Source organism: Lepisma saccharinum, chromosome 2 (genome assembly GCF_977018435.1).
Source record: "Lepisma saccharinum chromosome 2, izLepSacc3.1, whole genome shotgun sequence".
NCBI classification, from domain to species: Eukaryota; Metazoa; Arthropoda; class Insecta; order Zygentoma; family Lepismatidae; genus Lepisma; species Lepisma saccharinum.
In genome coordinates this window covers 166473662-166486473 of record NC_139230.1, presented here as the reverse complement: position 1 = coordinate 166486473, position 12812 = coordinate 166473662, and the positions used below count along the sequence as shown (strand labels likewise).

The 12812-nt window shown below is 38.0% G+C and overlaps 2 protein-coding genes across 3 annotated transcripts in view; one reads left to right on the top strand and one right to left on the bottom strand.

Moving 5' to 3' along the window:
* LOC145984172 (tRNA (guanine(6)-N(2))-methyltransferase THUMP3-like) overlaps window positions 1–4725 on the bottom strand; it is a 57952-nt gene extending 53227 nt beyond the window's left edge. The window contains exon 1 of the mRNA XM_083117663.1: window positions 4396–4725. Coding sequence (XP_082973789.1) covers window positions 4396–4632 — 237 coding nt within the window. The 5' untranslated portion in view covers window positions 4633–4725. The remainder of the gene's footprint in view (window positions 1–4395) is intronic.
* Window positions 4726–5341: 616 nt separating this feature from the next.
* LOC145980541 (uncharacterized) overlaps window positions 5342–12812 on the top strand; it is a 134473-nt gene continuing 127002 nt past the window's right edge. For both annotated transcript variants that reach the window (XM_083113570.1, XM_083113562.1), the window contains exon 1: window positions 5342–5382. The gene's annotated coding sequence lies outside the window, so the exon portion shown is untranslated. The remainder of the gene's footprint in view (window positions 5383–12812) is intronic.

The following is a 12812-nucleotide window of genomic DNA, read 5'->3' as shown; positions in this document are numbered from 1 at the left end:
ATTAGGAAGCCAAAATTAGTGAGTATGCCGAATTTCAAACAAATTGGAGATACTTCTAGTATTGTAAATTCGCTCCTCAAGATTGATTGAAATTATGGGTGCATCAGCAATTAGACTATTTTGCACTCATCACATTAGGTGGGGTCCAGATAAGTAAAATGTAACTAACATAACAGTAATATCAAACAACTAAAATATTCTTACTTGCTTCAAAGGCCGAGGCTCTAAAGGGGTACTCTGCACACATAATCAAGAGGATAAGAGTTAACAATGAAACAAATGATGGGACACTCCCAACGATAATCATGTCTTTCTCATGATTTGACCTTTGCTATAGGAAGTGCTGCTACTGATAAGATGTACAGCAAAAAGAGAGGGGAAAATTTCACATTGTTTAAGAAGATTATGCTTTATATATAAAGTTGCAAAAAAAAAACAAAAAAAAAACACTGTAATGGTTCAGGTTGTTTTATGATTTTTTCTCAAATTCTCCTAGCAGAACGACAAATTATTGTAGAATTTTGTAAATCATTGTCACACGAAACTTGAACGTTTGGATTCGAAAAAAAAAAAACTTAAAAATTACCTTACAAAAGCATGCACACTCCTACAGACAAGGATTTCTCCATTGACAAGTGACAGTAAGTATCGTAGACTAGTGGGAATGAATGTAGAAGTAAATTGGAAACTTAGTAGAATGCATTTAAGGACTTTATGTTAATGCTAAGACCTGACCTGCCTAACCTAGCCATGAAAGCATATATTGAACAAAATCTTGAGTAATAGCTAAAACTCCGCAGTATGTATTAATATAAGTAAATAGAAATCGAACCATGTGAAAATTTCAATCGTACCGTGACAAAATCGCAATAAAACAAAAAGAACTTGGGCCGAAAAATGTTGTTAACTAATGCATTTTCACTGAATTGAATCACATTAAGAAAATGTAAAAAAAAAAAAAAAAGCCTCACCAGAAAACACTGCAGGTAAAAAACTCAGGTTATTTTAGACAATTTCCAATTCTAGTATAACATGAATATTCCATTGCGTATAGTTTATGGAGATGTGTTACAGCGAATTATTGGATAGCTTATTGTACTTCTATTACATTAAAAATGTTAAGATTAATACAATTTCAGTTTTTTATTCATAAAATGAAATTTTCTTTTAAAAAATTGTGAAAGTGCACCAGTGTATTCAGAAATATTATTTTCGCTCCTGAAACCAGATAGCAGAAAATGGAACGAGTTTACAATAACGGACCACTCTCCAATTTCTATGAAATTTCGCCTACTCAATAATTGTGAACTCCTAATCATGAATCTGCATGTAATAATTGGCAGTCAAGTATGGAAATTGAGAAAAAAAGAAATAAACTATGTTCTCTTAACGTAGCGTAACCCTACCATAGGGTCATTCCATGTCAAATCAACCAATTTTTTAAAAAATGGTTGCATGACCATTTTAGAAAAATTTCATTTTTAGTACATAGGATTGTACATGTTTCTAGATACAAAAACTAACGTTCAAAAAAATTTATTTTCTTTAGTTCTCTTGGGGCAGCCATTTTTTCAACATGGCACATGGCTTTTTTTTGGTCATGTAGCAGTATACAGAAACCTTAATATCTCAAGAACCATTAAAGCTAGACACCTGAAACAAAATTAATTTTGTTGATAATGAAGTATACTTCCTATGATATTCAGGTATGTTTTGCTTGAAACTGCATCGTAAGTACGAAAATTATGGTGGAAACTGGCGTGACAATAGTTAAAAATTGCATTTTTAAGCCCGATTTTTTTAATGAAAGGGTTTAGTCTAAGGCTTGATTTTTTTTTCATGTGTAGACCTACCTGCAGGGTGTCTGTAAATAAAATATCAGTGCTTAGAAATGCACCGCCTTTTTTACAGCATGGACTCAAACATGGCCGTTCATTGAATTTTGACAGTTTTCGGGGTTAAATATCTCAGATGGATCCCCTTTAAAAATTCTGAAATTTGGCACATAGGAAGCCCTTCATGAACCTAACTCACAGTAAAAATCTCAAATTTTAGATTCAACTCGTTTTGGTCAATATGAGGTAACGTATGTCACCTAATTTCTGACGTTGCAAAGTAAGGTTAAACTACATCCCATACTTAGAATAATGAAGTCTTTTCTCTTTATTTTTTAAATTTGGGTTAAATAAAGGCTCAGAAAATATAGTAACATAAGGTTTTAATACTTGACTTACCAGAAATTGAAATTACAAGGTATGACAATTAAAAATCTACGAAATTTCATTGCAAAAGGTTTGATTCATTAGGTACGCATGACCAGTTGGTATTTTCCCCGCATGGGTGTCACTTATCACACAACACTTTAGCAACATAGTGTTCTGATGTCACGGGAGAGAGCTTTTTCATGTGAGGCAAGACAAGGTATAGTTCTCTTAGCCAAAATATTAATTTTTCTTTGTATTGATGCTAATGGAACCTAACCTAACCTCGAAGGCATTCCTCGTCTGACGTCAATATTCAAGGTAGCAAGATTGTGTGCATAAAGGAAGACCATTAACGAATGGCGAAAGAAAGATGGTCCCGAATTTCTGTATATGGACAATGAACGTGGTAACTCGCAACGTTATTTTAAAAGTTCTACACGTAAATGTACAAATTTAAAAAGTGACCGCCAAATATGAACTACAGATACGTCATCAGGACACTGAAATTAGTAAGTAGGCGAATTTTATAGAAATTGGAGAGTGGTCCGGTATTGTAAACTCATGCCCAGAAAATATACGTATATTGGTAAATATATGAAATCGCCCGAACGAGTTTCTTCAAATTTACAGGAGAAACTACTTACTGAAATCAGTTTCTGTAGCATTGTCGAAGTTCTTCGAGGTATTTTCATTCGCGGAAATTGAAAACTTCACTATAGAATGCTGCAGAACAACAAATAATCACTTTTTATGTAAGGAACTTGCATTTTCTGTAAAGTAACAACATTATGCCGTTGTTTCCATTATGTACCTGCAGATGGCTCAAGCGTCGAAAGTCACACGGTCTTGCCAGTGTTTCCAAACGTGCCTTTTTTTACGAGATTTTTTTTATTTTTAACTATGCATACCTAACCTAACCTTGCCGGAAATGGTCCGTGGGGCTATTGTGAATGGTTTTTGGGGCTATCGTGAATTGTTTTTGGGGCTATCCATCAATGGTTCGTGGGGCTATCGTGAATAATTTTTGGGGCTATCTGTCAATGGTTTGTGGGGCTATTGTGAATGTTTTTTTGGGGATATCCGTCAATGGTTTGTGATGACAATGAACACGAAAGTAGGTATTTTTTGGTGAAGAAGGTTGAAACACTGCATACCCACTCCAAATCAACAAAACAATCACGACGAGCGATGATCCATGACGAGTGCATGCCATATTGTCCGTTACCCAAGCGGAAGATAAATAATGACTCTTAACATGAAAAGTTGACACTATTTTATGGAAAAAGATATAACTTCACCTTAAAGAATCGGAGCGAATTTACAATATAGAGAAAGTCACCAATTTTGTTAATTGGTAACACTTTACTATACCAGAGACGGATTTCTTCAAATTTACAGGAGAAAGTACTTACGCAAATCATTTACTGTAGCGTTGTTGATGTTCGGGAATGTAGTTTTGATCCATTTTAATGCGAATGCATGTGGTTTTCTACGAAAATCTATTTCCGATGCACTATTGCTGCTGCCGCCATTTGCTTTCTGATCGAGAGCACAATATGCTCTCGTATTGTCCATATATGCTAAATTGAACGAAATGAGTGCTAATGGAACCTAACCTAACAGGCCTAACCTAACCTAGTACGCATACCTCGTCCCCGTGATGGTTCGTGGGGCTATCGTGAATTTTTGGGCTAACGTCAATGGTTTTCGGGGCTAGCCGTGGATGGTTTGTTGGAAATAAGGAACAACAGTAAGTACTCGTTAATGTAAGAAATATACATTATTTTCGTTAGAAATTCATTATTTCACCTAAAGAAATGTTCCGCAATGCAGAATAGCACATTAGCAACGTAAAAAATTGTGAAATAAATCATTGATAGGTGTCTCCGGTATAGTAAAGTAGTACCAGAATACGTAAGTATCAATGCTAAACTAAATAAACGAGTGAGAGGTGTTCGGGCGATATCGCATAATTACCCGTATATTTTCCAGGTATGTATGTATATTTCTCAAGAATGGTTTTGTTTTTGATGTGATGAGCTTTATGGCTACATTTATATTAAGCCTACGCTTCAAAATATTTGAACAGAAATGTATCACAAACTGACAATGTCCGTGAATTGGGCTGTCAAATATGTACATGTACTGTACGTTCGTATATACATAAAAAAAAGAAAATATAGTTGCTTACTTTTGGAAGCAATTGTTTATCAACCTGGACGTAAATTCTGCCTCTATCTGTCAATATACATCCTCTATCCACGTTCAGTGTGTGACTGCATTCCTCTGCTGCTACACTTTCCAAACCTGACGGAACAGTGCACTCCATTGTATACGTATTTAAAGCCATTGGTCCCAACTGGCTTTCATCTTGTGCATCGTATACCATATGAGCAAGTTTCTGTTGAAAGTCATCTACTCTCTTCATGGCTTTTGGTTTTCTAACGTGCAATTCTAGTATTTAGGATTGTTACACGTGTTAAATATCATTCATAAGCATTGGAGTGTTTGTTATACGAAATTAACCATTACTGGCCTCAATGGATCACTTGTATCCCTACTAGTAGACATTTCGCATGTTTTTAGGATTCATTTTGGCTGAAGAGTCTGTATTTAATACACCATAATAACTTCACTCACTCTCAGTCTCACCGCTTCTATGCAACATCATTTCTATGTAGGGAAGAGTGAATAATACATCATTCCAACCTGTGCTTCTAAAAGGTGGTTGGAAGCACCATGGTTTTGTTTAGGAGCAGCAACCAATTTTTTCCAAATGACGACAGACGATTCGGAGGAGTCTGTGCGAATGTATCTGGCAACACTGAAGTAAACATTCTCGTTCACGCTGACATATTATATATCGCACAAGCCTCAAACAACTCCGCCTTCTGACGTCACTTAGATGAATCGTGATCACGTTCTTAGCTTTAGGTCTCTTACCATAAATAGACTGCAGTTTTTCGGGGCTTTGCTAAAAAACAAGTATTATTTATGTTAGGAGAAGTAAACCTAAAAACGAAATGATTTTGCTCAACAATTAAGCAATTACCGTGACGTCAGAAGTCGAAGTGCGGGAATGTTGTTTGAGGCTTGTGCGATAAGTGAGGACGCCCGTTATAATCACGTGCTTTGTACGACGTGCATGTGCATGTTCATGTTGATGCAACAAACTTAGGTTTGTAATTAGATTTATTGTATTTTTATGTAGTGACAACTGTCATGCAATATCTATTTACAGATAAAAGCTTCTGGTGAACATCAAAATGTAAAAATATTTAAGCGGTTGTTGTAATATTGTGTCTGATAATGTAAACCGTAATGACATGTACTGTTGTGCTGGTGACCAACAGTACACCCGCGATAAAGTGGATAATGTTGCGTGGTTTATGAGGATTGTGCTTCATGTGATTGTGTGTCATTGTTTTTAGCTCGCGGATATGCGTTATGACCAAGTAATTAATGATTTTATGTGGTACGATTTGTGATATGATTTACTTGGGCCCCAGTTCCTTTTGTTTTATTGCGATTTCATCATGCTACGAATGCAATTTTTACGTGTTTCGATTTCGATGTACGTCTGTTAGCACATGCTGTGGAGTTTTAGCGATTACTGAAGGTTTTATTCAATATATGCTTTCGTTGTTAGGCAAGTTATGTTTGGTTCCCTTAGCATTCCCTAAATGCATTCTATTTAGGTTCCGATTTACTTCTACATTCATTCCCACGCTTCTACGATATTTACTGTCGCTTGTCGATGGAGTAAGGTAATTTTCAAGTTCTTTTTTTGGTAACATTATCGTATGAGGGAAACGGATTCCTTCAAATTTACAGGAGAAAGTACTTACGGAAATCGTTTTCTTTAGCGTTGTGGAATTTCCCGAATATAGATTTGATCCATTTTAATGTGAATGCGTGTTGTTTTCTGCGAAAATCTCTGTCCGACACGCTGTTTCTGCTCCCGCCATTTGCTTTCTGCATGAGAGTGCAATGTTCCGTGTGTTAAGATGATTCAACCCCGTAGCCAGTGTTTCAGCCTCGCCGTGTTTTCACTAGAACCACGTTTTTTAATTTTTTTTTGGAACGCGTTTACAGTACCGGACCACTCTCCAATTGCTATGAAATTTCACCTACTCACTAATTGAGACCTCCTAATCACGAATCTGCATGTAATAATTGGCAGTCAAGTATGGTAATCAATAAAAAACGAAATAAACTATGTTTTCTTAACGTAACATAACCCTACCATAAGAACAGCAGCTCCACGGAACAAGCCATTTTCCCCGAATGGGTGGCACTTATCGCACAACACTGTAGCAACATTGTGTTCTGACGTCACAGGAGAGAGCTTTTTCATGTTAGGCAATACAAGGTAACGCGTCTCTTAGCGAAAATAATAATTTTTCTTTGTATTTATGCTAATGGAACCTAACCTAACCACGTAGGCATTCCTCGTCTGACGTCAATATTCAATGTTGCAAGATTGTTGTGCGTAAAGGAAGAGCATTAACAAATTGCGAAAGAAAGATGGTTCCGACCCGATTGGGTGTCACTTATCACACACCACTGTATCAACATTGTGTTCTGACGTCACAGGAGAGAGCTTTTTCATGTTACGCATTACAAGGTAACGCGTCTCTTAGTGAAAATATTAATTTTTCTTTGTATTTATGCTAACGGAACCTAACCTAACAGGCCTAACCTAACCACGTATGCATTCCTCGTCTGACGTCAATATTCAAGGTTGCAAGATTGTTGTGCATAAAGGAAGAGCATTAACGAATTGCGAAAGAAAGATGGTTCCGAATTGCTGTGTATGGACAATGAACGTGGTAAATCGCAAGGTTATTTTACAAGTTCTACACGTAAATGCGACGTATTAGCATAATTTCAAATCCAGGCACGAAAGTAGATATTTTCCTGTGAACGAGGTTGCAACACTGCATAAATCGACAAAACACTCTGACAACGCCCCCTAAACCAGTACGCTATCACGGCCATAATGTGTTACAGATTCGAAACAACAAGTAACAGTAAGTACTCGTAAATAGAAGAAATAGACATTATTTTAGTTAGAAATGCATTATTTCCCCTTAAGAAATGTTCCGCAACACGTTAGCAATGTAAAGAAGTCCGAAATATATGATTCGTAGGTGTTTCCCTCATACGATAATAGTACCATTTTTTTCAACATAAATAACTTTTTCGAGTCCAAACAGTGCTCGTTACTTTAAGGAAGGTTAAAATTTCATGTGACAATGATTTCCAGAATTCTATGTGCTAGGAGAAATCATGAAACAATCGGAACCGTTACCGTAAGAAGTACTCGTAATTACCGTAAGAAGTACTCGTAATGTCAAAAATTGAAATTACTTTCATGAGAAAAATGTAAGTACACCTTAAAAAATGTTCTGCGAAGCAGATAGGTAAATAGGAATATTAAAAATGACGAAACGAAGAAGTGAGATGTGTTTGTGCGATAGTAAATATTTAATTCAAAAGGAACTTGAGCAATGGAGGCATCTGTGGAAGTAAGTTTAAAGGTTGGGATAACCAACGAGCTTAATACTTCATGAAGTATTATTTACTGGAGAAATTATGATTCACAAAGATTTGTGCCTCTCGGTAAGCAGTTTTTGTTTTGTTTTGTTTATGCACGAGATCAAATGTGATGTGATCAGGTGTTTGGAGCATTTGGGATCATGAATCATGTGTAAGATTCTACCGAAGGGAAAGCTCATTCTCCAGTATGTAATCACTAAGGCACTGAGATATGTGTTAACAGACATAAATAGGATATGAAGGCACAAGTTCTGATTGTGCCATCCTGACAAGTCATCTGCGAGGGGATATCAAAAAGTAATTAAGTAATTTATTTTACAGCTAAACGAAAATGTACACAAAAACTGGGTACTTGTTTACTATCCTTCGGACACATTTATTTATTTTTACAGAAGAAACTACTTACCGTAATAAGTTCCTGTAGCATTGTTGAACATCGGGAAGGTGTTTTGTGTGATGTGGGAATGTTTCATAGCTGAAATTCATGTTGTTCGTTGAAAATTAATTCTCCGACGGAGAATAGCTAGCCCCACGAACCATTGGTGCATGGATAGGTTAGTTCTGTTAGGTTAGGAAACATAGTTAAAATTTGGTGTCGTGTTAGTATCAGGATCTAGAAATTGGAAATAATTGCGAACCATTGGCACGTGGTTAGGTTAGTTCTGTTAGGGTAGGAAACATAGTTCAAATTTCATCAAATACACCTTCAGGAATGTTCTGCGAAGCAGATACGTAAGTACGAATGTCAAAAATTGACGAAACGAAAAAATTAGAAGTGTCCGAAGGATAGTAAATTTTTACCCAAGAACTGAAATAAACATTTTGAAGGAATACAATGCCAAGAATTAACTTTTTGCATTACTGATGCAGCCACATGGGGATGAGTATTGTCATGGAGATTAATTACCGCCTCCAGAGATTTTGTAGGACGTTTATGGCACAGAGCAGCTCGTAGACGATCAGTCCAGTGTGGCACAATATGCAGCAGCATTTACAGTTGCTCCTTTTATCCCAAACTCAGCAAGAATGACACCCTGGCGATGTCCCAGAAAGCAACACTTTTACTCACATGGGGTTGTCCTGAATTATTTTGGTGGGGGTGAGTTTGTGTCTTTCAATACCATACTCTGTCGCTTTCGTTCAGGGGTGTAATGAGAAACCCACGATTCGTCCCCAGTAACAGCGCTTGAGGAATGCGTTTCCAGCCCTATGGTAACAGAGGAAATGCTCAAGACTGTATCCCATACAGTCCTTCATATGCTGTGGTTTGAGCTGTCTGGGGACCCATCTCGCTGACACTTTTCATTACCCAAGTTCTTCATGGTTGATGGCGTATGCACTGCAATATGAAATACTCACTGCATCCAGTGTAGTTTGGATTATTGACTGCCGGTCCTCCTGAATTAATGCCTCCACAGCGTCGACATTGCTCTGTGTTGGGGATGTGCGAAGCCGTCCAGAACGAAAGAAATTTACATGCCCTGCATTGTCCTTTGCACACCAGTTACAGACATTTGTAACGTATCACCATACACTGCACAACTCATGATAGATTTCAGGTAGTTTCTGTCCTTTTGACTACAGAAACCGAATCACACTCCGCAGCTCAACTGTGTCGAACGTTTCAAGCGTAGCTGCCATTTTGAAACAACTGCCTCTCGGCATGCGTGAGGTACACACACCTGCCAACTCGTGGAAAGATGTCGAAATACATGTACTTCCAAATGCATATTTCAGTTTTTGTGAATACTTTTCCGTTGGGCTGTAAAAAATTTACTCAATTATTTTTTGATATCCCCTCATATTTAGTGACTATGATAACATGTTTCTGCAGGTAGAAAACTTGATAGACTGCAATGGTATTACATCTGAGTGAAATTGAACATGTTTCAGAATGGTGAATGATGAATGATTTCCATTTGGATGAAATCAGCCAAGACAATTAAATATGTCAGCCTTATAATTTTGGCATGGATAATACACAGAGACTTGAAACTTGAAACATCCACAAAAATAATGGGAAAACATAACTGTAACAAACTGTATGAAGCAGATTTAAAAGGGTGTGTGCAGCTACCGTATGTTGTATAGTAATTAAACGTAAAGTTCCCCTTGCATATAGCACTGCGCCATGAAGGTACATTCACGAGTTATGGGGGTATGGTCCAACATATTCTTGATCTCGGCCATTTTGGAGGTGATGTGATCTCAACCAAACTCCGGCTGCCTTTACTCCCCCAGGACTCATTGATTTGAGACTGGGTGAGTCCAAGAGCTCATTTATGCAGGGACAAGACCATAAAAATTCCGACCTTAGATCACCCACTCCAAGATTCGAACCTGTGTCTTCTATGATCTATGAATGAGTAGTGAAACCCGGTCATGAAAACCTGAAATGAAAACTGGGGGTTTGTCGTGCTGACCACGCGTCAGCTCGTAACTGGTTGGATGATCTCCCACCTCAGAGTAGGATCAGATAGGAGTGCGGCCGGCTGTCTTTAGGCCAGGGCCCTCAATGGTCTATAATCTATGTTTTTAGTGTAATCATTTCAAGGCGTGAGACCTTGATTGTCAATTCTTAACTATATTAACAGAAAATATTAAATAGTGTTTGATTGAGTGAACTAGAACTATACAAATTGATTGTTCCAATATATTACTAATTAGGAAAACATATACGTGGGTCATTTAGATTGAAGTGGCAACACTGCTGTGAACGGTGTGTTGTTTGGCTGGGCAATGTAGCTATCATCGACGTGTTTGTGCTCCCATATTACTGTGTGTGTGGTCAGTGGACGGTGTTAAAGTGAGGTGTGTGTGTGACATAGCACCCTAAACATTGTTTACCCATGCAGAACAGCATGTGTTCATCAAGTTTCAGGTCGCACATGGTCGAAATGCACGTCTGATCCACATAGGATTACATGAGGTGTGTGGTGACAGTGCTATGCCTTATCGGACGGTTGCGATATGTACTGCGGCATTCGAGGCGAGGCACCAGTCAGCAGAGAAAGAACATGGTGGTGGTCGTCTTTGAATGGCTATGGCCCAACATCATGTGGAAGCACTGTGCACATTGCTCGAACATGATCGGCGATGGACGTGTAGTGAACTGGCTAATGAACTGAACATTTTGTGTGCTTCAGTGTACCACATGCCAACCAAAGAACCACTTTGGGGACAACGTTTCCGTGATATTCCCAGCATTGTTCATGCCATAGGGTGCTCTCTCGACAACCTCTCACAAACGGGGTCTCTCAATGGTATCAAACCTTTTTTCTCATATCTGGAAGCATGTTCACTGGGAATTAGGGGACTACATCGAGGGAATGTAACCATCTTCATGTGAGTGACACTTTTTGTTTTCATTTCCCAGATATGTTGGCACTTCAATCTAAATGACCCTCGTATTTAGTTTTTAATATATATATATATATTAATAAACATAACCTGAAAAACTCCAATAAAACCCAGGTTTTTTCTGAAAATACCCAAAAAACCCAGGCAAAATGCAAACCCTGGTGCACAGGCATTATTTTCATATTTCTATTTCTATTCATGTCTGTTTTACCCCCCAGAGTTTCCTCCAGGTACCCACTTTATTTGATGCTGGGTGGGTGCCGGTGCAGGGTTGGCATTTTGCCCATGTTTTTTTCGAGAAAACCCAACCTGGGTGGGTTTTTTCAGATAAAACCCGATTAAACCTTTGCAAAACTGGGTTTTATTGGGTTTAGTCATGTTATGTTTATAAATATATATATTTTAAAAATTAAATATATTTTTCCCTGATAGTAATATATTTTAACATTCAATTTGTATTGTTTTAGTTCACTGAATCAAAAACTATTTAATATTTTCTGTTAACATAGTTAAGAATTGACAATCACCTTGAAATGATTAAACTAAACACATAAATAACTCATGCCGCAATAGACCATTGAGAGCCCAGGCCTACCTACTGACTGCCAGCCACACTCCCACCTCTTCCTTCTCCGAGGTGGGAGATCATACTACCAATTACGGGGTGATGTGTGGTCAGCACGAAAAAAACCCAGTGGTCGTTGTAGGTTTTCATGACCAGGTTACACTACTCATTTGTAGCTCCCCAGTTTAATCATGATGGTGAGTGTTCACCAGTCTCATACACAGGCCGAAATCTCAGGAGAAAAGCTGTTACATTTCCCCCAAGGAAACTCAATCCTGCACATTCCATAGCCATAGCCCAAAGCATTACCGCACAACAAAAGTGCAGGACGAATGATTAAATTATCTAAAATACTATGTTATAAAATATTTGATCAATTATTTCATTCTACTCTTCCTGGATGGTGTAACAGTTAATAAATCTGTGATCAGTTCCCAGGATTGCACATTGCAATACTATTCTAATACCAGTGACTTGCGGTGATGTCGACACTTGAGGTAGCAATCAGTGGTGTGCCCAAGGGAGGTAGGTGTGGGTCATAATCCCCCTCCCCCTTTAGGGACAAGTATTCCTAAAGATAGAACGTCAAAGAAAGGAAAGGATTGCAAAATGAGGAAGGACTACTGAAAAGAAACACGTGTTAATCCCACCCACTTTCGAAGATCCAAAACGTGTTGATTTCACTTTTAAGCCAGAGATACCGGGTTCGAACCCCAACTGGACATGGGTGTTATTTGTGTTTGTCCCTTCATCAATTTTATTGTACCATCTTAACAATTAGCCAAAAGTGTAGGAAAAGTGAAGTAAAACAAACCAAATGAAACAATCAATCAATGATTTGATTTATGCTACTTAGCGTCGCTGTCACATTTGGTTAATCACGAAGATGGTACAATACAATTAATGAAGAGACAAACACAAAAAACACCCGTGCCGAGGTCGGGGTTCGAACCCGTTACTCCTGGTGTCATACGGTGCAGTGATAACCACTAACCCGCGGTTGGTTGATTTGGTGTTTAAATCCCCTTTATGTACATAAAAGCTAAACGGGACTGGACCCACAGTTTAAAGTGGGATCCAAACCACTATGTCGTCCACCTGGTACCCATCCAGGGCCACTT